The 27,543-nt window shown below is 56.4% G+C and overlaps 1 protein-coding gene across 2 annotated transcripts in view; it reads left to right on the forward strand.

The window, feature by feature from the left end:
- Positions 1–27,543, forward strand: part of TEX264 (testis expressed 264, ER-phagy receptor) — a 42,888-nt gene that overhangs the window by 14,010 nt on the left and 1,335 nt on the right. For both annotated transcript variants that reach the window (XM_082321031.1, XM_082321032.1), the window contains exon 5: positions 20,275–20,446. In XM_082321031.1, coding sequence (XP_082177157.1) covers positions 20,275–20,446 — 172 coding nt within the window. The remainder of the gene's footprint in view (positions 1–20,274; positions 20,447–27,543) is intronic.

Below are 27,543 nucleotides of genomic sequence, written 5' to 3' on the forward strand. Positions count from 1 at the left end.
GATGTGTCCGGGATCTGTGCCATCCTTCAGACTCTCTTCCCCTACCCAGCGCCCCAGACGGCTTCTTAATGTGAATGCCTTTCTGTCTGTAGGGGACTGAGAACCTACACGTGGTCCTTTACAGCAGCTAAACCTCGGTGCCCAGTGCCCTTGTGAGTATGGCTGCACCTCATCGTTCCCCTCCTGCTCCCCTGACCGCGCTGCCACGGCTGCTGGCTTTGCTCAGATCTGTTGATGTTACTTTTCTCCCAGTTGTTATAAATGAAAGTCTGTGGAGCTGCGTTCCCATCCCAGACGGTTTTTGTTTTAAAGGCGAAACCATAGAGCGATCTTTTTGCTTGGCTGTGTCAGAGGGCTGGGGGTTGGCAGCTGGTAAAACATTTGCAAAGAGGGCTCAATTGTTGGGATGTTTTTCCACTTAAATTCTTTCTCCTGGCTGATTTAGTGTATTTATTTTGAGCTCTGTGAATGAAGCCTTTTTAAATACTAGCTTGCCGTGTGTGAGCGGTCCGGGCTGCAGTCTGCGTGTGCATGAGACCCGATCGCAGCGGCAGCTCCAGCTGATCAGCTCCTGCCCGAGGTTTTCCTCTGGGGGTCTAGAAAGTACTACAGATGCCCAGGCCTCTTTGCTGGTGCTGTTCCTCAACCATAGCTTTGCTTGTCCTCATGAATTCCTTTGGTCTCCTGGGAGCTCTGGGGACCACGGGCTGAAGACCACTGTCCAAGGTGTAGCCCTTACTGAGCCAAGGCCACTCAAAGTTGCATATCCATCTCCCCAGGGAAGACGAGGAGCAGAATACCTTTATCCAGAACTTATCACCGCCAACCTGGGCCTTGGCTGCCCTCAGTGTCTCATCATGTGGGCCTGGAAGGACTCATCCAGATGACGTTCTCCCTCCTTGCATCAGTGGTTCACCCTGCAGAATATGCCTGTGTCTTTCTGGGAGATGGAGCTCTCCATCGTTCTCCTTCCCTTTTCCTGTGCCCCAGCGTGACCGTGGGGATCAGTTTGCGGGTGCCTTGAGAGAGGTTTGGGGTGCTGGGGAGAGAGGTGGTGCCTTGGCTGCCTGGCTAGGTGGGGTGATCTTCAGTCTAAGCCCACATGCACTTGAATATAGGTCTGTAAAATTCCCAGGAAGACAGAAGGTTATCTGATGCTGCTGTTAAGTGGTCCTTGCACACCAAATAAAAACGGGGAAAAAAAGCCTTTGAGAGTCATAGAGGATTTGACATGTCTAACTCATATTGATGGCAGAGACGAGACCAGAGCTGACAGCATGACAGGCTGCTGGGCCCTTGGCTGGCAGGGGCTTGGAGTAAGGATACAGGCTCTGGTGGAAGTGTTTTGGGAGCCCTTGCATGTGTCTGCACGGGTCCCAAGCTGGGCTGTAGGTCAGGTCACGTGTGGCTTGTGCATTGCAGAGGGACCTCGCTAGCACCCGGTGCCCACCAGTTGTGTACCTAGGGGCTGCAGCAGTGGCAGGTTGGGGCCGTCCCCAGCGGTTGTCCCTCAGATACCTCTGGTGTGGGTGTAGCCACAGACCAGTAGCAGAATCATAGAATGCTTTGGGATGGAAGGGACCTGTAAAGGCTATCTAGTCCAACCGCCCTGCAGTGAGCAGGGACATCTTCAACTAGATCAGGTTGGTCAGAGCCCCATCCAGCCTGGCCTTGAATGTTTCCAAGGATGGGGCATCTACCACCTCTCTGTGCAACATCTCCAGTGGCTGGTACTTGGTTGGGATGGGGAGGTAGCCGATGATGGGAAACCCCGGGGAGGTGTGGGTGCTTGTGGCAGACAGTGCAGACAGACTCCTGGTGGAGGGTGAGAGTTTTTTCCTTTCCAGACTTTTTTCACTTTTGTAATTTTTTTTTTTTTTTTTTTTTTTTTTACCTCAGCATCATGGTCTGACTCAGAGTGGGATATTGATGACAAGCTCCCTGTTTTTTCCCCACTGGTGATAGCCAGCCAGCAGCAGGGTTTGGAAATGAGGGGAAAGAAACAAGACCCTACCTATTTTCTCCTCTTAGAAACAAAACCCAGCTCAAATGCTGCTCTGGCTTGGTTTATCCTATGACCAAGGAAGCCCTGAACAGTGTTGTCTTCGTTGCCTGTCACTCATATCCATGTATGCTACATAGTGAATCCTCCTTTAGGAACCCTGTTGGGCTTGGGGATGCGTTGGGTGTTTGCAGTCAGCTCCCCCAAAGGGCAGTGGAGCACAGCTTGATGCTTGCAGCGTCTCCCTGCAGCCAGAGAAACTGAGGCACGGGGGATGTCACATCCAACCTGCCATGTGCTGCTGAGGTGGCCACACTACTGCTTGTGGCCACAGGAAAAGAAGGGAGAGCAGAAGAGGGCGATGTCAGAGATGATTTTGGGCAAATGTTTCTGGTTGCCTGGGTCTGGTGGGTGTTGGGGTGTGTGGTGGTGCACGTTGAGTTCATCACACTCCCTCCTCTCACCTAGGCTTTACGCACCCTGTTTCTGCTGCTGGTAAAAGAGGTGATGTAAGTAGATGAGATTTTGGCCTTATTTTAGGGGAAGACAGTTTAAGGATGTGGGTCCCAGCAAGCTACAAGTCTCTCCGTGCCCATCCCTGGTTTCCCACCAGCCTGGTTGATGTTGAGGATGAGCGCTGGAGTAGCTTGGCCAGCAGTGTTGGAGGGCACCCTTGGCTGGTGTGTGCTCTCTGCCAGGAGCCAGTGAAGCTCTTGATCTTGGGCTGGGCAGAGCTGGCGAGGAGCGGGCACTGCAGTGCTCCAGCCCAAGACTCTCCAGAAGGTGACATGTAACTGCAGGACCTGGAGAGGCACCCTGAGGTGTCTCTGTACAGGCTTGGCGCCTTTGCGGGCACGTTCGTCTCCTGCTGACCGCTGGTTTTCAGCGGTCTCTCTCCAGCGAGGCCGCCCGCTTGCTGCTGGTTGGCAACCCCCAGCTGCATGTCACATCACATCAGTTGGCACATTTGTGGAGACTTTTATTTACTAAATATTTTTAGTGACAAAACCCTCGGAAGAAGTTTCAGTCCTGTGAGCACGAGCGACCTCGCCTTCAGCGCTGCACGGGGGAGCGGGCAGGGGAGGGCAGGACGCCCACGAGGTCAGGCTGGGAGCTGAGCCAGGTGGAAGGGATTTTTCATGGGCAATGTTGTTCAATGCCATAGGGACTTTTGGACTCTGGGTCAGCTCATGCAGCGGAGTGGGTCCGTTTAACCCGTGTCTGCAGGGAAATGGGCTCCTCCTGTGCTGCTAATAGAACATATGGGGATCCAGGGCTCTGTGTCAGGTCTCCTGCCACTCGCAGCAGGCATCCCCACTTTCTCACTTCTCCGGAGGAATTTGGCAGCCCCAGGCCACTACTCATCTGCTGTCAGTTTTTCCCTGGTCTTTACGGGCAGGCGGGTGCGCGAGCAGTGACTTAGCACTGGCCGTGCTTCACGTTCAAGCGCTGAGCACTGCCCTGGTGGAGCTAGCATGGCCGACTTGTGCCAGGCCCGCCAGCGTGCACTGGTTGGCATCTGTGCTGGCTGCCCGGCACATGCCGGCGCCATACCTGCCGCTCTGCCACCTTGTGCTTGCAAGTGCCTTTCCTCACGCAAGTGCACAGCTTCTGTTTCAGCTCTGCTATTCAGTTGCACGGGGGCAGGTGTAAAACTGCAGCTTTGGCGGCATCGCTGCTTTGAGCAGAAAAGAGGATTTCTGGCCAGCTTTGAGCTTCGGTAGTTACAAAGGCTCCTTCCCTCCCTCTGCAGCTTGTCTCGTGTGAAATCACCTGGTTTTTCCTCAACTTCTTTTTGACTCCGTGGAAGTGTCTGCCCTAGCAGCAGGCAGAAGAATCGTAGTCCCGGGGAAGCGGCTGGCATGGGATGCAGGCTCACAGCCACCATGGCCTCCCCAGTGCTAAGTGATCACAGAATGGGAATAGCCCAGGTTGGAAGGGAAAGATTGTCTGGTCCAACCTTTAATGAGAAAGGGAGCCTGGATGAGGTTATCTAGCACCCGATTGCATCTTGAAAGCCTCCGGCGGTGGGGACTCCACCGCATCCCTCGGGAGGTTGTTCCAGCTGGTGGCTCAGCCCCGGGTCTCTCCCACTGTGGGTGCTTTCCTGTGATGTCCAGCATTTTTGTCCTATTACCATCCCAGCTCCTTTTCCAGGAGCATTTCCAAAGGTGGCTCCTGGAAGGCGAGCAAACTTCAAGTGCCTGCATGCCAAACCGTGCAGGCATCCCTGATGGCCCGATGGCCAAAAGCCTGGCCCAGTGCTGCCTGTCAGCCGGTGGCCCTCCTGGGGGGCGTTTTCATCCCAGGAGGGAGCAAGAAGCCACCTCGCTCTCCCAGCTGCCGCTTTGGAAAGCTGGGGCTTTCAGCCTCGTAACGACTTACCCAGCCTTGCAAAATTGTCACAGAGATGAATCCGCTCAGACACAAAGATTTGCTCCCTCCTCGCCTTTGCAGTGAGGATTAATGATCACGGAGGAAGCTGAGGATATTTCATACGGCTGTCCAAGGGAGAGAAAGAACCAAAATGGTTTGCCTTGGGCAAGGAGGGGAGAGTAAAATACTACAATGCTTTTCTGTCAGATCTCTTTATCGACTCAATCTGTACGTGTGCGCTCCCTGGATGTATTTATAGAGAATCCCAGAGGATGCAGTCTGCTCAAAAGGTTTTCTGCGTTAGGCGTTGGAGACAGGTCCAGCTCTCACAAGCAGTGACACTGTCCCAAACCTTGGGGTCTTCCCTCCTTGCCAGCTAGTCAATTAATTTGAGGATGAGATTATTCTCTGCAATTATTTTAGCAGGGTCCTAATGATTTTTTTTCTGGGCTGGTTCTTCCCCGTAGCCCTCTGAGCCAGACCTTGCCAGCTGTGCCAGGCTTGAGAAACAGCAAAATGAACCCGATCAAATGTGAAACGGCTTCTTAGAAATACTGCTCTTTTCCAGCAAATGCTGTTGGCCCAGTTTCCCTGGCTGTGAAGCTCCCACTTTGAAACTTGTGGAGCAGGGAAATAATACATTTGAAAGCAGTGGCATTTTTACCTCCAGAAAAGGGACCATTGTGCTATGACTAACTGGCACTTTTTCAATTCTAGTTAGGTATAAAATGGTAGGAAACGCCCCACTTCAGGGAGGGCAGGAGAACGAAAACATTTCTCTTCTGCACTGAGTCAAAATATGGATGGATGAGTCGCGAGGTTGGGTGGTGATCAGATCACAGGGACGAAAGAACAAAATCAGTTCTTGCTCCTTCCCGTGCCGAGAGCTTATGTGCCGTAGGCAACGTGCTGGCTTTGCGGCGGCATTGGTGGCTGGAGCACTGTCGAGGCGTCCGAGCCCAGCTGTTTGCTCCGAAGCAGAGGGTCACACTGAAAGTCCCTCGGGGTCTCTTCTTTCGACAGGTCTATATATATATATTTATAACCCTGTCGTCTCTGCCTGCCTGCAGCAGCCGCTGCCCTTGGGATGCTGTTCAAGTTGATGCCGCTGCACACTGGTGGCCTTGGGCGGAGGCATCAGGCTGGAGGTGTCCTGAGCTGCCAGTCCTCATGACCGTGGCAGGCATGGTGGTCTGTGGAACTGCTCACGTCTTGAGGAGGCTTTCACGGGCTCAGTGTGTGCTTTTCCTCTGTTTATGCTGTTGCCTGGTGGCCGTCGCTCTGCCCACACCTGTAGGGACTCACAGCCTTTGTGGAGTGGATGCACGGTATGGAGAAGTACAATGGTTCAGTGCAGACCTGCGTACAGCCAGTACATCCCCTCTCGCTTTGAGGAGCAAACACGCAGTGCTGAACTCGGGTTGTCCTGACAGGCTGCAGAAAATCATGCTGCCAAATCCTGGCCCTCTTGAACTCCTCCGGATTTGCCAGGACTGGGTTCATCTTTGTGGTCTCCATCTGCCTCTGCTGTTGCAGGGCTCTGGAGCAGCTTGCAGCCTGGTCTGTGAGCTCCTTGAAAGAGGAAGGTCAAGCTGTGCTTAATTCTTGGCTTGCAGGCTTTTGGAGAGTGCCTGGGAGCCCTCATCTCCAGGACTCCTTTTGTCCCATTTCTTTTCCAGCATGTAGCAGCTTATTCCAGCCTCTCTGCTTCAGCCAAGCTGGGGAAAATCAGAGCCTTTAATAGAAACGTTGGCAGTTTGTAACTCCAGCACCCATGCCCGGAGCTGGCAGGGATGACTCCAGGTTAGAACTGCCCCGAGGCAGGTGATGGAGGTCTGCAGCCTGGTGGGGATGTCCGGGCTTCCTGAGCTGCTTTCCCTGCTCCATCCCAGGTGAGCAGCAAGCTGTGGCAAGCCTCTTTGCCTTTGTGGCCTGTGGACCGGGTCGGTAGGCGTCTGGCACCTCTCCTCTTTGCCCAGTCACATAGGAACGAGAAAAAGCATTCATTCCCCCGCTGTCAGACCACAGCGGGCAGAAGAGGCAGCGGCTCCCTGGGGACTGGCTCCGGGATGAGTCAGTGCTTGTCCTCTGTCACCCTTGAGCTGACTTCTCTCGGGATCTCTTCTGCCGTGTCTGGCGTTGGTAAGAGACCGAAGGTACCTGTTAGCTTCAAGAGTGGATCAGCATCTGATGGACCAGTGCCTCTGGGTGTGCCAAGGCAGCATCCCGTTTCTTTGTTCCCAACCCACCCGACGTTTGCCCTTCCTGGGCTTCTCGATGCTCTGGTGAGTGTGAGGAGGTGGAGGCTTATGCTTAGCTTGAGCAGATGCATTTCTGCTGGGTTTGTTAGAGATAGATACACTCTCCCTTAGGTAGGGTGCCTCTGCCCTGCCAGGGCTGGTAGGAGGACTGGGGCTGTAATGCAAAAAAGCATGTGCCTCCAGCACAGAGGAGATGAACAAACCTGCTGAAGAGGGGAGATGATGATGGAGAGTCACCTCTGCTTCTGGGTAGCAGAGAGAAACTAGAAAGAGGTTTCTGTGCTGACTTGGAGCAGAGCCTAGGTACAGCTTTTGGCACAGGATAAGATTCCCATGGCTGCTGTGTCCACTTTCTCCAAAGCTTACCTCTTAGGGGGGTTCAAAATATGGATCTCCTGGCCTGCATGCAGAAGGGGGGCTGAGGAAGGCTTTCAGAGGCTTTCAAGATTGTGAGAGCAGCCCAGCTGCAGCAGAGAGCCTGAGCTCTGCTCCAGCTTGCACCAAGGCAGCATCCGAGGGGTGCTGGCTGCCAGCCGCTCCAAGAGAGCCGGGAGTCCTGAGCCAGCATGGAGAGGGGAGGGACTTGCAGCCAGCCTTCTCTGGCACTGGGATGGCAAAACAGAGACACTGGGGCCACGAAATGGAGTCACTGGTGGGGCTTGGGGTGTGCTTGTCTTCCAGGCCACTGACATCTGGATTTTGCACGTCTACATTTTGCATGGTTGTGTTCCTCCTAAAGCTCAGCGAGGCTCTGCCAGTCTGAGCCTGAGCTCCAAATTAAATGACACCGAACGGTGCAGCTTTACATTTCAAAGGGTCTGAGGGAGCGGAAGGATGCCTGGGAGTTTCTGGTGCTATGGAGTAATTGGGGTGATTTTTTTTTTTGGCGGCTTGTACGATGACCACCGGGTGCTCGCTCCACAGACGGATGGTATAACTTGTTCATCTTCTGCTAATGTGAGGAATTATAACAACCCCGCAGGGACGAAGGTGGGTGACGGAGCTGAGTGCAGCAGGAAGAGCAGGTTAGTAACTGCTCTCCATCCCTGACTCTGGCTGGTTATCACAGTGATAACTTGTGGATGGGAACATGTTCGCATTGCAGGACCCCTGGAAACTTCTGCTTCTGTCCCTCTGCTTCCACACACCACCAACCAGAAGATCTCCTGGTATATTTAAGGCTGTTACAGTGTCCATTTCCCGTATCTTTGCAGCTCTGCAGAGTGGATCCTAAGGCAAAAGTGCTGCTTGGAGGTCAAGGACAGACCTTTAATGCAGCTGGGAGAGTGGTTGATCTGGGAGTCCCTGTCCCAGTGCAGCACTGGGAGCTGTTGCCTTTCGTATGAAACCCGAAGGGGTGTCTGAGCCCTGTGGGGATGAAGAGGATGCGCTGGGGCTGTTCATGGCGGGCCTGTCCACAGCTGGCTGCCGGCTTCATGCATTTGCTGACAGGCTCTGTTCCCACTCTGTGGGGTTGTAAGGCACTCCGGGAAGGCTGGAGGGAGGGAAACCGTGGCCTCGTTCCCACTGTGGACACTGGCATTTTCTCCCTGACGCTGGATGGCTGGTTACTCTCAGCTGTTCCTCTGGGTTTTATTTCTGCTGGGAGCTGATGGCAGCTCCTTGACATGCAGAAAGGTAGATATCTATCATCTGCTGTGGCCAGCTGCTCTTCTTTTCACGCTGTGCAGATTCACAGCTTGGGGTAACATCCGCCCAGCCGTACAGTAACCAGACTGTGAGTTTGCAAAAGCTTATCAAGAGGTCAGTGTCAGAGAAAGACTTGCTCCGGTACTTCTTTGCTGAGCAGTTCAGGAGACGAGCAAAGCGGAAGCAGCTGCGATGGCTGCAGGAGCTGCCTGGTGCTGCGGGCTCGCAGTGGAGGAGCGCAGCCACCGGTTCCTCTCTGTTCTTGCATCCTGCTCCTCCTGTCTCACATGCATCTCTAGGTGCCATGTTCCCTTGTTCCTCCCTTGCTCGGTTCCCGCCTCCCTGAGAAGCCCTCGCCTGTATCTCTCACCAGTTCCCCTGCAAAGCTGTGTCTCCCAGTGGGAGCTACTAAGGGACCCGTAGCATCGGCTCAGCTCTGGCTTTATGCTGTGCCATGGGACACGGGACCAGCATCCAAACCCCTCCTCTTTTGCTAGCCTAGACCCAGCAGCCTTCCTGGGACCCGGCTGCAGCGGTGCAGGTCAGAGTCTGCTCCGGGCCCATGATGAGCTGCAGCTACTTGGGGAAGGGTGGATGGGGACAGAGGTGCAGAGAAGCTTCCCCAAAGTCCCCCCCATCCTCCAGGTACCCAGAACTTGAGGGAGGGCACTGCAGTGCTGGGAAGAGGAGGGGTGTCCTCTGGGTCTCAGGGACACTGATTCAGGGCAGCTCTAATGGCTGCGGCATTGGCTGATGTGCTGCTGTCAATGACATTATGCAGGGCTGTGTGTGGTTTGGGGTATCCAGGAGAGTGGAGCAGTGGTGGAGGTGGGGAGGTGGCTCCCCAGCAGGGAAAGACCTGGAAAGCTGAGTGGCACGGTGCATATCTGGAGCTTTCCCCGTTCATGCAGCACCTCTAGGAGCATACAGGACCTAGAAAGCCGCGAGCTTGTGGAAGGACAGAGTCAGGCTGGGCTCCATCCTTGCCTAACTCATTTCGATTTCATCTCCTGATTGATCTGCACAGTCAAACTCACAATCCTGTGCTGGTGGAGGAGCACTTGCCAGACTGCAAAGGTCACTGAAAGCAGCTGCTCCCCTCCCCTGCTGCCTCCGTTGCCGGCAGAAAAGCCTGGCTTTGGAGGCACTCAGCTTGTGCTCCTGCTGGCACTGCCAGCCATTGCCTCTCCGCACGCCCCGGCACACCATGGTGGTGTGCTTGGCAGGCGCTCTCCTCTCCAGACCAAGGTAATGAGCCCCCTGGGACCCTGCACCGGGGTCCCTGGCAGGCCGAGGAGGAGGTGAGGGCTGCAGAGGAAAGGCAGGCGCCCAGCCCCACCTCGCTTCCCCATGCCTGCTCTGGGCAGGGCGGCTGGAGAGGTCAGTCAGCATGTGCAGCCGCCGAAATGGTGTGTTCTGGCTCGAGGACGTCTGGAGCTGTCCTGAGGTCCCTGATGAATTTGCCTGGTGCCACTCGTTTGCCTCCCTTACCCCCTCCTTGCCTCTGCCTGTGTTTCCACCTCCTCCCGCGTTGCAGGCAGCCTGCCCGTCTTTCTGCCTTTTGCTTTCTGCCCGCCAGCGCTGTTTGTTTGCACTGGGGATTTCCTCGGGTGAATCGTTACCGCTGGCAGCATGTGGTGGCTGGAGGCTCTGGGGGCTTCGTTAGCCAAGCTCACCGGCGGGAGTCATCATCACGCTGGGGCTCACCAGGGTCGCTGGCTCTTTGCCCTTTGCCTTGCAGGATTGCCAGCTTTTTGGGGTAGAGGTGCAAGCTCTTGGGCGTGCAGGCTTGAAAGTGGCTTTTCTGGAAGCTTGTGGGGAAATGTCTCTTGTTCATTTATAAAAATTTAGAAAGGTGCTTGTCCTGGGCTCTGGCTTACTTTTAAAACATGGGGATGTCTGTCCCCAGGGCAAGGTAAGGAGAAGCAGGAGCAGGAGGAGCAGTGAACCGAGGGTGAGCGGTGGCCCGTGGGCGAGTGTCCTGCAGCAGAGAGCCTGGGAGGGATCCCTGTCACCCGAGGCAATCCTGGGCCTGCCTGAGCAGGAGGTCAAGCAGTCTTTCTCCACTGTTGGCTGCACTTAGCCAATAGCTTGGAAGATCCTTCTGTCCTGGAAACTTGCTTTCTGCTGTCAGATTTGCTGACGTGCTGTATTGGTGACATGCTGATGGACGTCGTGATCATCTTTATCCAATCATCCTCAGCAAATCAGACTGAAACCCGCTCGATCTTCCTCTTTAGTGGACTTCCTTGCCTTCTAAATGAGGCCAATAAGCCTGACATTAAGTCCCTGTTGGTGGGGAGGGAAGGACTATTTTGTCTGGGAATCAGGAGGTTGCATCCTGGCTTTGCTTCGGGCTGCCGGTTGCTTTATCTGTGCAAGTTCAGCAAGGTTAGGTTCTTCAGCTTCCCTTTTCAGCTTTCTCAGCTGTGAAGGGATGGTGTGAGGCTGAGCTTAGCTCATCGTGAAATATATTCCATGAAGCCTGGGAGCTGGGGGCGTTGCAGAAAGACAAGGTTGTTCAAGGAGGTAGGAAGGGATGGGGGGTATTTATTCCACTGCGCCATTTCCTTCCCAGGGGCATGAATGTGACACAGGTCCTGAGTTTGTCCTGGTGACAAACAAGCTGTGGAAGAGCAGCTGGAGATACCCACGATCCCAGGAGGATGGCTTGTGGAGCCGAAGAACAAGAGGAAAGGGCTGAGATTTGAGGGGGGCAGCCTGGACCTTGGCTCGGGAGACTGAGAGCTCCCACGTGCTGTGGGCACCAGGCACTCCTGCTCCTGCTCCACCTCTGTTGCTTTGGTTTTGCCATACAAGGGTTTCATCACAGGACCCGTTACAGGTGAGGATGTGTGTGAGAAGGCTGGGAATGGCAAGCCTCCACTGGACGTCCCTGTTGCAGAAGGGCAAGTACTCAAGTGAGTGGTGGCCCAGGAGATAAAGCCATCAAGGTGGGCTGGGAATGTCCACCCGGATGAGGAGCCCTCCAGGCTCTCAGCTGTGAGTTAGCCATGGAAGAAGATCTCTCACCACAAGAAACAACCTGTTGTTGGGTGTCTCGGGGAGAAGTATTGTACTCTAGGTTAGGACTTGCTCTCCCTGCGAGCAGCCTAACGAAGACCCATGCTTCAAAGAGGCTCTTTTCACCTGCATGATGCCTTGCGTAGGGTGGGAGGCTGCAGTGCAGTGGGCTGCCTGGCCGAGGCGGGACAGGCAGAACATCTTGGGCGATGATTCCTTTCCTGAAAGGCCCTGCCTTGACAAGAGGCAGAGAAATTGCCACAGCTGCTGCTCCTGGCAGCCTCGCCGAGGCAACAGAGCAGGCAAAGCGATTCAGTATTGCTCCAGTCATCCGTGATGGCAGAGATCATTGCATCAACCTCTTCAGCTTTGCGATTAATGCTGAAAAAGCATCCTCTGAGGGCTGGAAGGAGAGCATCGGTCCCTGGAGACCCACACTCCGAAGCAGAGGCAGCCCTCTCCAGCTGTGGTCCTCCTCTCCCACAGTCTCATCCGCCTCCTTTTGCGCATGGCTGTTGACCCACACACTCCCGTAGCGATGGAGTTCCTAGAGACAGGGACAGGAACCCAAGACTGGTTCCTCAGGGGAGGAGAGATTATGTGGATTTACAGGCATTTCTTGTCTTACAATGAAAATCCAGTGTTTGAGGTTTCCGAGTGGTTGAAAACAAAGTCCCCATCAGAGAGCTTGTGTGTGGCAGTGATGGGCAAGGAGGAGAGGAAGGGATGCGGTTGGGGTCGGGCAGGAGGAAGAGTGTGAGAACATATAGTGGAGCTCCGGGAAGCTGGTAAGAGCTGTCTCCCCAGCTGGCTTCACTTACCCATAGTGGGTACAGGAGCAAGGCGGAACCTGGGGACATGGAAAGCACTGAGGTTTTAGGAAAATTAATTTTTTTTTGCTGCAAAAGTTTGCTTCACTTCTGAAACTCTCTGCTCCAGGACTAATTACTACCAAATAACTGTGACACCAGGGGGGACCCAGGCCCCATGAATTGTGTGTGTTTGCACCATCTGCTCCTTATTCTGCAGGTGATGTTGCCATAGTTGGGGGCAGTAAAATATGTCCCTGGAAGCACACAGATTAACGTACCTGAGCGTGTCCAGGCTAGCAGCCTTGTCCAGGGCTTGTCCTTCCCCCGCACCAGGGGCTCTGGCTGCCCGTGACTACTTTCTGAAAGGTTTTATCTCTCTGGGACTTACTGCCCAGCTCGTCTCTGAAGGTGAGGGATGCTCCTGGATGTGCTGCAGGATTTCTCTTGCAGTTCAAGCAGGTGCTGGAAGGGGAGGAGGTCTGGAGCGTGTCTGCGCCTGCAGTGAGGCAGGGCTGGAGCTTCCTCCCTTTTGCTGGAGAAAAGGACGGGAAGGAATCTCCATCTTGGGGAGGAGAAAAGCGTTCACAACTCTCACAGCAGCTTCCAAGCAGTGACCTGGGAGCCTGTGCCTCGTCCCCGTCAGCCCTTTCAGGGTGCTGGGACCTCCCATACCCACCAACCCACCCAGGCTCGTCCCTTCGCCTCCCAGTTTGGCCGTGCCTGGCAGCTGCCGCTTTGCAGCTCCCACGGCTCCGCCGGGGCGGGAGCAGCTGGGTTATTCGGCCCCAGGAAGCGCAGGCAGGCAGGCGGACAAGGTGTAAATTGCATGGCGGGCTGCCTTCGCCAAGGTGAAAATGAAAAACTCTCCGAGCTATCGAGCCTGGCGTTTCGTGGCTCCCATGGTCCAAATGCGCTCCCTCTTGCCGCTGCGGAGAGGATCTCGGGGGCTGATTTTCACCTGCCTGTCCCGAAGCCATGGCGCTGCCGCGTTGGCAGGGCAGTGGCCTGGTTGCAGGCAGGGTGGGGGCCTGCTGCGGGAAGGGGGGGAAGCGTGCTAGTGCAGAGGGCACGGGAGGTGCCAATTGCCAGGCGCTGTATTTTGCTACCTGGAGGATTTGTTTTCTGCTGCTGTGGTGCTGGTGGTGCCACTCGTTTTTCCTGCTGGCTGATGGAAGCGGCCTTTTCTTGATTGCAATAATATCACCTTCTGTTTCTGAAACACCTTGCAGCCCGGAGGATTTGAAAGTAAAGTGCACGTGTGTGGGAGCAGTCTCACCACCTCTGAAATGTGAGTTTCTTCAGGCTGGGAAGCAGCAGCTGCTTCACAGCCCTCAGCAGCCTGGTGTTCACGGCTGTGCCGTGTGCTGGAGCTGGCTCTGAGTGCCAGCCACACTGGGAGGCAGGGCCTGACGGCTCCACGTGCACCCTGCTTAAGCTGCAAGCTGTGATGTTGGGGTTTCCTTGACGCTTGAGGTATTACTGGTGTGAAGCACATCTGCCTGTCTCTCCTTCCAGCAGCTTGTCCTCCCTTCTGCCCAAACCATCTCTTGGGCCAATGGTTCCTCCCCTGCCCCTGCCTGACTCCTGCCGCTCATGGGGCAGCCCCAGGCACCCAGGCTTCATCCCTGTCTCCTGTGGTCAGGCTGCGGCTCGGCAGGAAGGACCAGAATCACAGAAGGGTTTGGGTTGGAAGGGACCTTCAAAGATCACCGAGTCCAACCCCCCTGCCGTGGGCAGGGACATCTTTCACTAGATGAGGTTGCTCGAAGCCCTGACCAACCTGACCCTGAACACCTCCAATGATGATCCACAGCTTCTCTGGGCAACCTGGTCCAGTGTCTCACCACCCTCATCACAAAACATTTCTTCCTTATGTCCAATCTAAACCTGCCCTCTTTCGGTTTAAAACCATTGCCCCTTGTCCTGTCACTACAAGCCCTGGTAAAACGTCTCTCCATCTTTCTTACAAGCCCCCTTTAAGTACTGAAAGGCTGCTATAAGGTCTCCCCGGACCCTTCTCTTCTCCAGGCTGAACAACGCCAACTCTCTCAGCCTTTCTTCATAGCAGAGGTGTTCGAGCCCTTGGACCATTTCCGTGGCCTCCTCTGGATCCATTCTGACAGGTCCCCAACTGTCTTCTGCTGGGGACCCCAGAACTGGATGCAGTGCTCCAGGTGGGCTCTCACGAGAGCAGAGGAGGAGCATCCCCTCCCTCAACCTGCTGGCCATGCTGCTTGTAGTGCAGCCCAGGAGCTGCATTGAAACCAAGTTTGAAACCCGAGGAGAAAGGGGTGCCTTTATTTTTTTGCTTTCATCAGCTCGGACTCGGGACCAAAGTGGTGTTTCACCTCAAGCTGCTGTCTGGGCAAGGAGAAATGGAAACAGGGACATCCCCAGTCTGGGTCTGGGACGGTGGGATGGCCCAGCAAGGAGTCTGTGCCCTGGATGAACTGGGAGAGGGACGAAGGGTGCTGGGTGCTGTGCAAACTGAATTGCAAAGCCTCTCTGCACTACCTAGCGCCCATGGTCTAAGATAAGCAGGGATGACACACCGAGCGTGGAGCGTGTGAGGAAGCGAGGAGGATGTGGCACACAGCGCACTCCCTCCAGTCCTAGCTGGTGGCTCAGTTTCAGCTCAAATTTTAGCAACTGATTTTAGGGCCCTCCGGCTCTACACAGTTTTGTTGCTTCTTTAAAATCCCTGGGACCAAAGCATCCGACCCCTTCACCGGGAGGAGGAGAGGATGGATGCCTCCGGCTGGAAGCAAGACATGGGGGAGTCGTGTTGCCTGAGCAGGCAGGAGGTGCTGGCATGCAGGGACGGGGCTGGTGGGTCCCCTGAGGATCCCCCCGCACTCTGCCAGGTGCCAGTGGACTTGCTGGCACTAGCTAGAGTGGCCCAAGTGCCAGCGGCACGGTCGAGGGGAGGCTCATGGCAGTGAGGTGTGATGACGCTCTGGCTGGCCGGGGGTATGCTGGTGAGCCCCACCGGTAAGGTGCAACCCCCAGCAATGGGCACAAGCCCCCCATGTGTTCACACCCACCATCTGTTCCTCCTCCAGGTGCTGCGGTGTAATAAATGGGGAGAGGGGAGCTCTGGTGCAGCAGGGGGGCTGGAGGGGTGTCCCTTAGCATCCCCCCCGTGCTTCCCCCAGGGCAAGACCCAGACACCCACTCTGCATCACTGGCATTTAGCAAATCATACTTGAGGCTGCCGGTCCAATTCGGTAGCAGGGTTGGACCTGGCTGTAAGCTGGCGGTGGGCTGACCCCACTCTCCAGCTGCCTGTGTGGCTGGTGTCATTCCAGGGTCACAGCAGGATGCAGATGGAGCCGGCCCTGTGTGCCCGGCACCCTTTGGCTTCACTGCAATGGTGGTGGCGCATCCCATTGCTATAAGAGCAGAGGCAAGCAGCAGCACTGGGGACACTGTGCCAAACTGATATTCAGACAGCCCCTGGTAGACAACCCACAGCTTCTCCTTAAGTCTGGGTCCCCTCCTGGTGCAGCCTTGGCCCCATGCTCATCGTCCCCTCTGGGAAGTTGTTCTCTCGATTGGAACTGTGCAGAGAGAAGTCGATGCTTGGGCTGTATCCTGCACCATCACTTTCCTGGTGGCTGGCAGGGTCCAGCCCGTCCCAGCTTTTCGACAGTGCCCAGCAGCAGATCTGGGGAGGGTGCATCCCTGGCCAGTGGCAGGGAGGGCAGCTCAGGGGACTGCCTGGTGCCCCTAACATAGAAGAGGGGGAGCATCTGCCAGGTGACCAGTTGCTTGCTCCCCATGGCTTTTCCAGTTCTGGCTGGGTTTTATGGGCATTTTTTTATGCGTTGCAGGCAGGAGGTCCTCTGGCAGGGGTGGGTGACAGGCACAGGCGATGGCTGTATTCGTATTGCACACTGGTGGCTGGGGCGCAAGGTGGACGTCTGTGCGGTGGAGCCAGGAGCTGCTGGGCAGCAAAGAGAGCTCAGCCCCCAGCCCTGCTCCAGCAGGAAGCTCGGTGGTGGCATGAAAAGCCTCTCCCCTACTGCTCTCACAGCCGTTGGCCCTGAAACAGCGACTCAGTGGGCTGGCGTGGCTTAACCATCGCCCTCTAAGCCATGCCAGGAGGTCTTGGTGACGAGTTGGGGGGCTGTGGGGCCGGAGGGTTTGTGGCCAGAAGCAAGGCAAGGATAGCAGCTGCCTCCCCACTGCCTTCCCGGTGACCCTAGAAGTGGTTTGGGGCAGACAGTGAGTCTGGAGCCTGAGCACCAGCATGCCCGGGCATGGCAAGGATCCCAAGAGCATCCGCAAGGCTCGTTTGGTGGTCTCCTAACAAGCTGAATTCTTCCAGCAGTGGGAGATGAAGCAGATCCAGTTGGTGGTATTTGAATTCCTGAGCAGACAAGCCTGACAGAGTGACAAAGCCAGTCCCCGCAGTGCCCCAGCTCGCCTTCTGCTTCCCAGCAGGCGCTGAGGGGCACAGAGCGGCGTGAGCACCCTGCCACCTCCTTCCATTTTGGCACCATTCTGCTGGGGTTTTAATGACTGCAGGTCATGTCTCAGCCACCTCGTCATGTGTCCTGTAGCCCTGGAACTGCTCTCCTGCCCACCCAGGGGGGCCATGCCCAAGCTGTTCTGTGGGCAGACGATGGAGTCTATTCCTAAATGGAAGAGTGGGGACAAGAAAATTTGTGCTGCCAGAAAGGTGCCACCTCCCGCTGCTGGGGAAGGTCTCCCAAAGTGCTGCTTCGGTGCATAATCCTTGTTGTCCTTTCTGATGCACAAGGCCGGGGGATGCTCCATTCCTAGAGGGATGCGGCCAGCCTAGAGAAAGTCCTACAGGGAGTCAGGGGTGGTGGGTGATTTGGAAACAACCTATGGGTAAAGATTGGATAGGGTGTTATGTCACCCGGGAAAGATGAGTGCAAGAATCTTCCCCTACATAAAGCCTTGTTCCCAAGAGGATGGTGAGCAGCACCCCACCATGGCCCTCAGATGGGCCAAGAAGGAGTTGGCTTCATGGGAAGCAGTGGGTCTGGCATAGCAGGAGTACGCCAGAGCTGCTGTGCACGTCAGAACTGAACTGGTATGTTCTGGATGCGTTGGCCTTTGCTGTGTATGTGTAGCTTGACTGTATGGATTGCATGCAATAAATCCCATGCTTCGGGTGCCTGATGGAGGGTCCTGCATAGAAATAAGCCTTGAGCGCTGCGCTGCCGCCTCCATCTTTGCTGGCCGTAGGACGGGTGAGTTCCCGGCAGAGGCCGAGAAGGGAGGTGGCACAGCACGACCTTGCAAAGGGACAAGTCCCCCTCCCTGCCCTACTTACTGGGTCCTGCTGTCCTAGCCAGAAGCCTGGCCTCAACACTGTCGGCATCCCACCGTTTGCCTCTCGCTGAGCTCCTCCGCCCGTGTGAGACTGCATTTGATTTGACTTGAGTGCTCTGCCTTGCGAACTGCACGTCCACCTTGCTGCTCCATCTGTTGGCTTAGCTGCACAGTTAGCAAGGGGCTTCCTCCTCAGCTGCAGAGTGTATTACTGCCTGTTGAGCATCTCTGTTGTTTTGCCATGTTGTTGAGCCTTCGCTAATTCGCTCTCTGCTTACGCCTTCGCCTTTGGACTCTGCTTTCCAGTCTCCCCAGGTTGTTTCTTTCCCGTGCAGCAGCCTTGCAGCCTTTCTCTCCGCTGGGATGATCCTAAGTCTGCTCTGTCCTATGCTGACACCCGCCTGTTGGTTGCACCTTGCTGCACCTCTGCCTGTACTTGCCTGGCCTCTGCCCGCCTCCTGATCTCCTTTGGGATGATCACCCTTGCATCCCCTTTGGATGATCCCCTTATCCATTTTTTTGGATGATCCTCTTATCCATTTCTGTTGTCCTGGCTCCCCAGCTCATTGGCACTGCCCTTTCCTCAAGTCTATATGCAGCCTCATCCCTTTGGTCCCAGCCTGAACAGGATAGCATTCCCAGCTGCCACCTCCCTACTCCTTCTTGGGGATGTTGTCATCTCCTGAGCCCGGCTGCCAGTCCTGAGCTCTGCAGCAGCCCTGCCAGGAGCTGGGTTACTCCGTGAAGAAGCACAGAAGCAGAGGCCAGCTTGCTAGCCTGGCTCCCAACTTGATTTGTACAGGCATAAATTAGGACCACCAGGCTCTGGTTGCTCTCCATTTCCTTTTGGGGAAAACCCTGGATGAATTGGGAAGAAGTCAAGTATTAAGCATCTTTGCAGCTGTCCGTAACGAGGCAGGTGTTGGTATTGACAGTGAGTGTCCAGCTACTTCAGCGTCATCCCACTGACCTGGTCTGTGGGCATTGGCTGCAGGGCACCTGGGCTCTTCTGGCTTCAGGGAGATAAAGCTGCTTCCCACCCTGGCAGGGTGGAGCATCTTTGTCTCTCTTATAGGATAATCCTTGAGTGTGAAGCAGCATTTGGCTCAAGAGCTAGTCTGGGACCCTGCTCTTCATACAGGTGTGCATTTTTATTCCTTAAAAAGCCACGATTCCCGCATTTTGTGTGCATGGAGGGGGTGTTGTTTGTGCTTTGGGGGAGTCACTACTATGGCTGTGTAATTGGAAGGGCGGTTGTAGCAGCCTAGATAAATTGTAGGGAGAGGGTACATCCCAGATCTGCTCTTTAGGAATCCCAGGGTGGGCTTTGGGAAATCAGCTTGGGATGTCTTGGAGGCTGGCCTGGAGCCCTGAGGTTTTAGACTGGTTAGAGACTTCATATGAATTTAGTGAAGGTCTCGTTGCTCTAAGATCATTTGAGTTGTCCCCATCTGCATTAAGTGGTGGAGGGCCAGCTGGATGCATCCAAAAACTCTGCAAATCTTGGAGATACCTGTCTCTGGTATGTGTTGCAGTAACCTAAAATAACGAACAGAGCTAAAGATTGTCTGATGGGCTTGTGGTTGGTAGAGCAAGGGGCAGAGCGGCGGGGAGGGTTCTTGTCTGCGTTGTTGCTGAAAAAGCAGGAGTGATATGAGCCGCCTCTGCTCTGCTGCTAAAAACAGCCCAGCTTGTTTTTATTTAATACAGTTTTGATCTGCGTGTGTTAGTGTTTCACCTGCCTGTGAGTGGGAACTCCGGGCTCCAAGCGCCTTGGAAGCCTGCCCGCATCCCTGCCAGCGGGGACGTGGCAGGGAGGAGGATGAGGATAGTTGAGGCAGGGAGGAAGAGGAGGATCATTGGGTCAGGGAGGAAGAGGAGGATAGTCAGGGCAAGGAGGAGGAAGGGGATAATTGGGGCAGGGAGGAGGAAGAGGAGGATAGTCAGGGCAGGGAGGAGGATAATCGGGGTGGTTGCAGGGTTAAATAAAAGCTGTCAGTGATTTGAAAAGGGGAAAGAAAGAAAAAGAAAACCAGCTGAAGAGATGCTCTCCCTTCTCACCCGGCTTGTAATCAGCCACCCCCTCTGCCAGCAAGCAGCTGGTGGACGGGCGGGCGGGTGAGGAGGGGGTGGCAAGGGGGGTCCAGCTGCTCCTCGGCCCGGCACCCCAAGAGTCCCCGCAGCCCTGGCTCGGGGTGGGCCAGGACATGGCCCGGGGGGGACATGCCCCCGTCACAGGTCCCTGACAGGCTGGGGGGTGCTGAGGTCTTGAAGTGTGCTGCCAGGGGGGAGGTGGGGCAAGGAAGAGGAGGAGGGGGAGTTGTCTGAAATGCCAGGGATTCATCTCCCACTCCCCCTGCCCTTGCCATTCTGAAAGGAGCTGCTTGAGCTGTCGGCTCTGGATTATATTAATTAGTGAAGTGCTACGCCTGCTCGTGGGGCCGTGCTGCCAGGAGGAACCAGAGACTTGGCAGGTCCGTGCAAAGCAGCTGCTGGGCTCCCCGAAACCCCTCGCTCCAGCCCAAAATGAGCACGCCAAAAATGAGGATGAGCTGGGGGAGCTGAGTCTCCCTGGGGCTTTGTCATCTCCTCCTTGAGCCCGGCCGGCTGCTCACCCCCAGGGCCAAACCCACCGGCCCTGGCACGTGGGGGGCTGTTGTGATAGGGAAAGCAGTGCTGCGGTTTCAGGATGGGACCCACCGCTCCTCGCTGGGCCCCCATGCCTGTGGGCAAAGCAGGTCAGTCTGCAACGCTGCCAGGCCGGCAGGTCCATGTGGTGGGGGGCTGCCGGGACAGGGGGCGAGGGCACATCCCCGACCCACGGTTGCCTGCTGTCTTTCAGGAGAGGAAGCTGTGTGCCCACCCCCGGATCGAGATCTACAAGGAGGACCGCATCTACTTCGTGTGCCCCCTTGCCCGCCAAGGGGACTTCTATGTGCCTGAAATGAAAGAACTGGAGAGGAAGAGCAGGGCTGCCGCAGCTGAGGCTGAGGATGCCCAGACAGACATCACAGGTATCCATGGGTTGCGCACGGGCTCCATCTTTGATCGGCTTCAGCTCTCCCAAAGGCAGGGGTCCTGGTGTCCCCGGTGCTGCCGCCTGAGCAGGCAGAGAGGGGCCAACCTGTGCCCACCTGGCACCCAACCACTGAGTCTCAGCACACCTCTTCCCCTCACCCGGGGATGAGATAGGGTCTCGTTCCCAAGGTGTCACGCTGTGCCTCGGGGAGCACCCGGGCACCCCTGTGACGTCGGGACAAGGTCCAAGCTGCCACCGAGCCGCTGGCCCACTGTTGTCAGAGCAGAGATGGATCTCGCAGCTTTTGGTTGCAGCTGGGCTTGTTTTTCTCCTTGTCATATACATCTTCCTTGATCTCATCTTCATCTGTTACATATTGGGATTGCGAAGAGCTTAAATACCAGGTTTCTGTAGCTGGTGGTGGAGTTGCCCGATAGCATCTGCTCAGCAAGATCTGTTGGAGCCTGGATGTATTCATACAGGAAGGGACCACAATGGCTGTAGGCGCAGAACAGCAGTGCTATAGTAACCCGAAATGCTAGTTGCTGTTGCCGGCCCACGTGCTCACATGTCTGTGAGATGTGGGAGCCGGCTAGCCGAGCATTCCCGGGTGCTGGACAGCGTGGCCGAGCCGGCCGCTGGTGGGGGCAGCCGCCTCCTCCTGCCCCGCGGGTTGCCCACGCTTGCGTAACGGGCATGAAAAAAACATAACAGCTCTCCTCGCCTCCTGGGGAGTTTGGTCATTTTATTTAACACATCTTCAGGTTTGGATTGCTTTAATTCTTAATCGCGTGCAGCATAAAAGCAAGCCTGGAGATTGCTTTCTGGGAGCTCTGTCCATTTAGTGCTGCAATGAAGAGTCTAATTGGAGCGGTTTTCCAGCGCTTTCAGGTCCCGTATTTTTGCTGCACTCGCTCAGCTCTTTGCCTTTTTGTCTGCCTTGCATCAGGGTGGCTGCTTTGGGCACCAGCCCGGGTTGGCTGAAGGCACCTCGCAGCCCACTCCCTCCAGCACCTTCCCATAGTTGCCCCGTGGTTTCGGAGAGGAATGGCAGGACGCATGTGAGCAAAAGGTCGGTGGCTCCGGCAGCTGCCTGTGCTCCTTTCTGCACCGCTCAGGGGGTGCGCAGCCCAGTGGCATGGCCGGAGGATGCTCGATGCAGCTGCTGCCCTGCGCCCCGGCTGTCTTGGTGCTTTCCCTGGGACGCCACTGCCAGTGTGCCTGCGGTGGGGAAGTCCCATGCCCTGCTGGAAGAAGGGCTGGGAAGGTTATTCCAATTCTAGACTGCAAATGATGTTGGACTTTCTCATGTGGGAGACCCCTGCCCTGGGCCAGGCTCCCCAGCAGCAGGTCTTGGCAGCTCCTCCACCACACCTCCCCTTCCAGTCACACAGATGAGCTTTTGTAGGTGCAGTCTGATGCAGTGTCATCTGCTGAGTCTGCACAAAACCAGCTTAAAATAATAATACCTGTGAGAGGTTGGCCTTGCCTCTAAGGCTAAAGAGTTGAGCTTGGATGTGGACACTGTGATCACCATCACTGCTGGGCACGGCAGCAGAACCAGGTCTGGCGGGGCATCGCATCCTTGCTCCAGCTGTTGGAGAGGGCCAAGGATGTGGCAAGCCTTTGGGTTGTTTGTGCTGCTCCTGCCTGAGGATCTTGGCGGTCCCCATGATCTCCTGCATCCTCATAATGTCATGATGCCCTGGGCCAGCACAACCACTGTCACCTGGGGAGGGTGGCACCCCGTGGGGAGGTCCTGGGCTTGTGCAAAGGGAGACGGTGTACAGCGAGCATCCTTGTCCCACCACCACTGGCCTGCTGATGCCGGGGACTTGGTTTACTGCTGGTGGCGCTGCCCCAGCTGCAGTGGTTGAGCAGCCATCAGGCTGCGCCTGGTTCAGCAGCAGGGTCAAAGTCGGAAGACAAGGTGGGGGGCAGCAGCTGGTCTCCTCGGGCTCCGCGTCTCAACACTGAAGTCTCGCAAGGGTTTTCTGAACCTCGGTGTGAGAGGAGATCCCGCTGGAGGGGGCAGCCAGCAGATCTCTGCTCTGCCCAGCTGCTCAATGGAGATGCCTTGAAGGGGATGCCTTGAAGGAGATGCTTTGAAGATGACACCTTGAAGACAGCACCTTAAAGATGACGCCTTACAGATTGAGACTGGTCCTCCCTTCCCAAGTATTTTCTGTGCTGGGATCTGTGCAACCACCTCTGAGTTGGAGGAAGAGAAAGCAGTAATCTCTTTGCCCATCCTTTTTTACTCCCTTCTTCCTTGGGGAGCCGCTGAAGGGAGTCACCTTCAACAGACATGATGGCCATAAGATCTTCATGTGACAGCTTTTGAGCTTTCCTCTGTTGGCTGGAGGGTGGGCACAGCAACGTTCCTGTCTGCTTTTCAGTGCAGTCCCCCCTCGACCCCAGCTGTGTGGATTTGGGTTATTTCTTGGTCTACTTCAGCTCTGCCAGTGTTTCAAGTGGTCTTGCCCTGACAGAGCCTCAGGCAGTGCTGGGATGCTCCTGGGAGGGTGGGAGAAGGTGGCGGTCCTTGCCGGTGGCACTCGGCTCCTCTGGCTGTGCCTGAGCAGCGCAAATCCAGACACGGGGCCCTGACACCCTGCTGCCTTGCCGGGCGAGCAAGGGGACTGGGGAGGTGCTGAGCCCCTTTTCCTCTCCCTGAGGCAGCTGAGGATGCTCTACGCGTGGCAGCCTTGGGTTCTCACTCCTGACGTGGCAGCAGATGAAGCCCACTCTTCCCTTCCTCTCACAAAATACTGAAATAACAGCAATGAGCGTGCGATTTCAGAGCGAGCATCATATTTAGTAATGCTCTGTGTGGACGCAGCACCTTTCGATCACAGCTCACGAATCTCCCTGCCAGCAGCTGTATTATGCTTTCCTCAAATTAAAGACTTCAGGAGTTTCCAGCGGAAGGCGCTGCCATTTCTCCTCGCCTGTTGGTGTGGCTGGTGCCAGGTGGAACCAAGTGACTTAGATGCATAAGAAAAGCTTGGATTTGTTTTTTTGAGCCTCCTGACCTTGGAGCACATCACCCCATTTTGGCTGTCGTCTGCTGTCCTCCTTGCTCCTGAGCTCACCCTGCAAGGTGCTGGGTGCCTGCAGCTCTGAGCAAAGCCAATGGCCGTAGAAGATGCGGGACACGGCCTAGGGTCTCTGCTTTCTGCCACCGCTCTGCACGGAGCAGGGTGTTGGCAGCTCTGCTGAGGACGAACACACTTGGCATGCAAGGAATGGGCCGGGGGCTGCGGCTGCTTCCGCACCAATTCTGTCCCTTCTTTGCCATCCTCAGGGTCATCGGAAAGACAGGAAGCATTTTTGGAAGGCAGCTGATGGGTCTCCAGGGGTCCAGTGTCAATCACGATTAGTTGTTTTGTACTTAATTATTTTCTGGGGCTTTGGCATCAGCGCAGTGCTCAGCAGGCCCTTGCTCCCGGCTCGCTCTCAGCAGTGTGCTCTCCAGCATGATCCCGCTGTGGCGCATGGAAGGTGAAAGCAAACAAAAGCAGCTTCTCGACATGCACTTGCTGGCATGAACACAGATGGTTTCTAAGCACGTGGCTCTGCCCAGAGTCTCAAGTGCTCATTTTCCTGGAGCTGAGTCTGTGCAGCAGCATCCGGGTGCAACCGATGGCATCACCCACTGAGCCCCACTGCCATGGGGGGGCACCTTCCCTGATGCGCTCTGCCTCATCCCCGCTTGCTTCCATCCTCTGAAGAGCCCTGCCTGTTCTGCCTGCCTGTACATCCCGAAAAGGGTCTCAGCGGGCAGCTCCTGCCATGCCTTCCTGCTGATCGGCCTGTCCCAGTCCCTCTCCTGATGGCTGTACATGAGCTTCGGCAAGCGTGGAGGAGCTGTGCCCCTCCTGTGCCCCTCCTGATTTATTATTTAGTGGCAGAGGCAATGAATATTTGACTGAACGGGCGGAAAGAGAGGGCCTGGGTGCACCAAGAGGGGAGCAATGCTCGGGCATGAGTGCCCTGCTGAGGTGATGCGGGAGGGGAGCTGGTCCTTCCCGAGGGGATTTAGGGATGCCAATACCCGGGGTGGCACAGGGCTGAGCTGCCTGGGGAGATCGGCTCCCTGCCCGGCTTGTTAGCAGCGTGGGGTGAGTGGTTCCTGTTTCACCCATCCGTGGATGGTATCTTGGTGTTGGCTGCTTGGCTTCCTGTCTTCCTAGGTGGCCCTGGCCTTTGGGGGGCTCCTCAACACCCTGCCGGGGCTTCAGCCCAGGCTGTGTCTCTTTTTCCCAGATTAAAACTTCCCGGTTGCCCATTCCTCTGAATGAACACACAGCAGGATGGCTACATTGTCCTCGGGGGAGCAGAGGAGGAGGGGGGTCTCCATGGGACGGCTGGTGCCTCGCTGCATGCCAGAGGGGAAAGCCACGCTGGATCCGGGTGCTGGGCTGGCTCCCAGGGCAGGGACCGGCCTTGGGAAGTGGGATGCAGGGGATGGGCAGCAGCTCGCTGGGGGACTGAGCAAGGTGCCTGGGGCAGGAGGGAGAAGTGGCTGTGGGGGCTGACAGAAACCTCTGTGCCCACGAGATGAGAGCTGAACCCCTGCTCGCCCACAAGGCACCTTTCAACGAGGCTTTGGTTGCCCTCTTGGAGCCCCGCCATACTCCCTGCCTGGCCAATCCAGGCTGTGCTGGGGCAGCTGGGGGTTCCTGCTATGTCCCCCTGCCAGAGCTGACCCTGCACCGTCCCCAGCAGCAGCGGCTCCGTCTCCTGCCCTGCCTGCCCCAGCCATCCATCCCCGGCCAGGCTGGGTGGCCATGCCGGAGCCAGCCTTGTCCTGCTCAGAGGAGAGCGAGGCTGCTGAAATGGGCAAATTTGCCAGCTGAGGCTGCTCAAACATGATCAGAAGTGACAGAGTGGTGAAAAAGTGCCTGGCTGAAAGGAAACAGGACTCGATTTATTGTCACCCTCGGAGCTGGGGAGAGGGAGGTGGCTGCAGGGGTGAGGACAGCGGTGCTTTCCCATGGTGGCAGCTTGGAGCAGTGTGTAGGTCGGCTTCATCCCCATCTTCCTGTCCCTGAGCTGCTGCCTCTCTCCTCAAGAGCTCCCTTGCTTTGTGGCATGGGGTTACATGATGGCTTCCCAGCCAAAACAGCCCCCAGGGTGACATGAGAGGGGTGCTGCGCAGGCAGGGCATGGCTTGGGGAGTCGGGGTCACTCTTGTCCCAGGTTTCAGAGGGACACAAGATGACCATGAATGACGTGAGCTGTCATGAAGCCATGGTGGGAACGTGTCTGTTTCGCCTCAGGCCACCAATCTGGCCAAATTGCATTTTTTTTTTTGAGATCCCCGCTAGAGACCTTGCAAACCCTTAGTTGGCTTCAAGGCTTGGGGGCCGCACACTCCCCTCCGTCTCCTGCAGCTCTCCGTCTTCCCAGAGGCTCCCTGCTGACCCACTGCCCTGCTGAGGTCCTACCAGGTGGGACAGCATCTCCTGCCTTTCTGCTGCCTGCTTGGTGGCTGCCGTCCCCTTCAGTGAGCGCTTCGCTGGCAGCGTGCAGAACATCCTTTTTAACTTAGAGTAAATGTAGTTTCCGTGTCGAGGCACTCCCTGATGCTGCAGCAAAGGCAGCTCATGTCGGTGGGTGACAGTTCTTTTCTTCTTTTCATGGGGGGGTCACCAGGCACTGCTTGGGTGGGCGGCCCAGGGCTCGGCTCATACGAGCTGCCAAAGTGGTTGCGTGCCATGGCTGAGGTGAGAAGGTGGAGGCTCAGGCTCCTCTCAGGGCACCCGCTGGGCAGGATGCAGCTGATACACCATCCAGGCGGGATGAAGCCAATACACCGTCCAAGTGGGATGAAGCAGTGGGTACACTGTGTCTGTGGGTCTTTCCCGTCTGCTCCTCGTCCTGCTGCCACTGCTTGGTCCTCTCCAAACGGCCCTCACTCAGTCGGCAGGACTGTGGGATGATGCCGCTCAGAAGGCATAGGACTGCCATTTGCAAGCAGTTTTGCTGGCAGCTGCCCAGGCTGGGAAGAAAAACAGTAAAAAAAGGGATTTAAGGGTGTTTGGAAGGAAAGGTCTCTCCCCAGCGGGTCTCTTCCAGACCAGTGGTTGCTGTGCAGCTGGAGGAGGGCGAGCAGCCCAGCCCCGGGCACCCTGGCTGCAGGAGCCCCGGGAGACTGGAGATGCCTGTGGGAGGCCGGGGCAACCCATGCTGGTGGCTGGCAATGGAGCCATGCCGGCAGGAGCCATTGTGGAGGAGAGGGCTCTCCTCTCCCGCCTGGGAGCCCCTCTGTAGCCGTCACGGTCCTCTTTGCCACTTCCCAACCCTGCTGGTGGCAAGCTGCAGTCCTCCGCTGGTGCCACTGCTGAGCGGGGCTCCTCCTGGTTTCCCTCCTGGTGCGGGGCATGATCGTAGGCAAGGGCGTCCGGCCCAGCACGGATGGAGCCCCCGGGTGAGCGGAGGTGCAAGGAAGCGACGGAGCCCAGCACACGCTTCCCACCGGTGCGAGGCAGGCAGGAGGATGGTGGAGCGGGGAGGGCTGTGATGGAGGAGCCCGCCCAGCATTTGCTGCCGCTGTCATAATTAACAACATGGATCTACGATGTCGTAATCAGCGACGTGGATCCATGATGTCATAATTAACTACGTGGATCTGTGATGTCATAATTAACAATGATTAATGTTTTACAGGAGGGTTTTGTCTCCCGGCTGGTTGCTCTGGCAACAGCACGGAGCTGCTGGTTTCAGTCTGACACGCTTGTCTCGTTGTCGACTCCTTAATTGTGTTGTCGACCGAGCTAACGAGGCAGGGATCCGGGGAGGGGGCGGTGGGCCAAGGGGTCTGCCCGGGCAGGCAGGGGCAGCCCCTGGGGGAGCTCAGCGATGAGAGGGGGTATGGGCTGGCAGCCGGGTGACACGGAGAAGTGCCAAGCGAGCTGGGAAGGCTGCCCCCATCCTCTGGCACGCCGAGTCCTGTCTGTCGCTGCCCTGCCTGCCTTCGCACTGCTGCGGGAGCTGACGGCTGCGGGGGAGCCACGCAGGGAGCGGGAGCTGGTTGAAGGGTGTGCTGAAGGCAGTGTTAGGATGCCCTGGCATGAGGCTGGATGT

The sequence above is a fragment of the Platalea leucorodia genome (assembly GCF_965183815.1).
Source record: "Platalea leucorodia genome assembly, chromosome: 9".
Classification (NCBI taxonomy): domain Eukaryota; kingdom Metazoa; phylum Chordata; class Aves; order Pelecaniformes; family Threskiornithidae; genus Platalea; species Platalea leucorodia.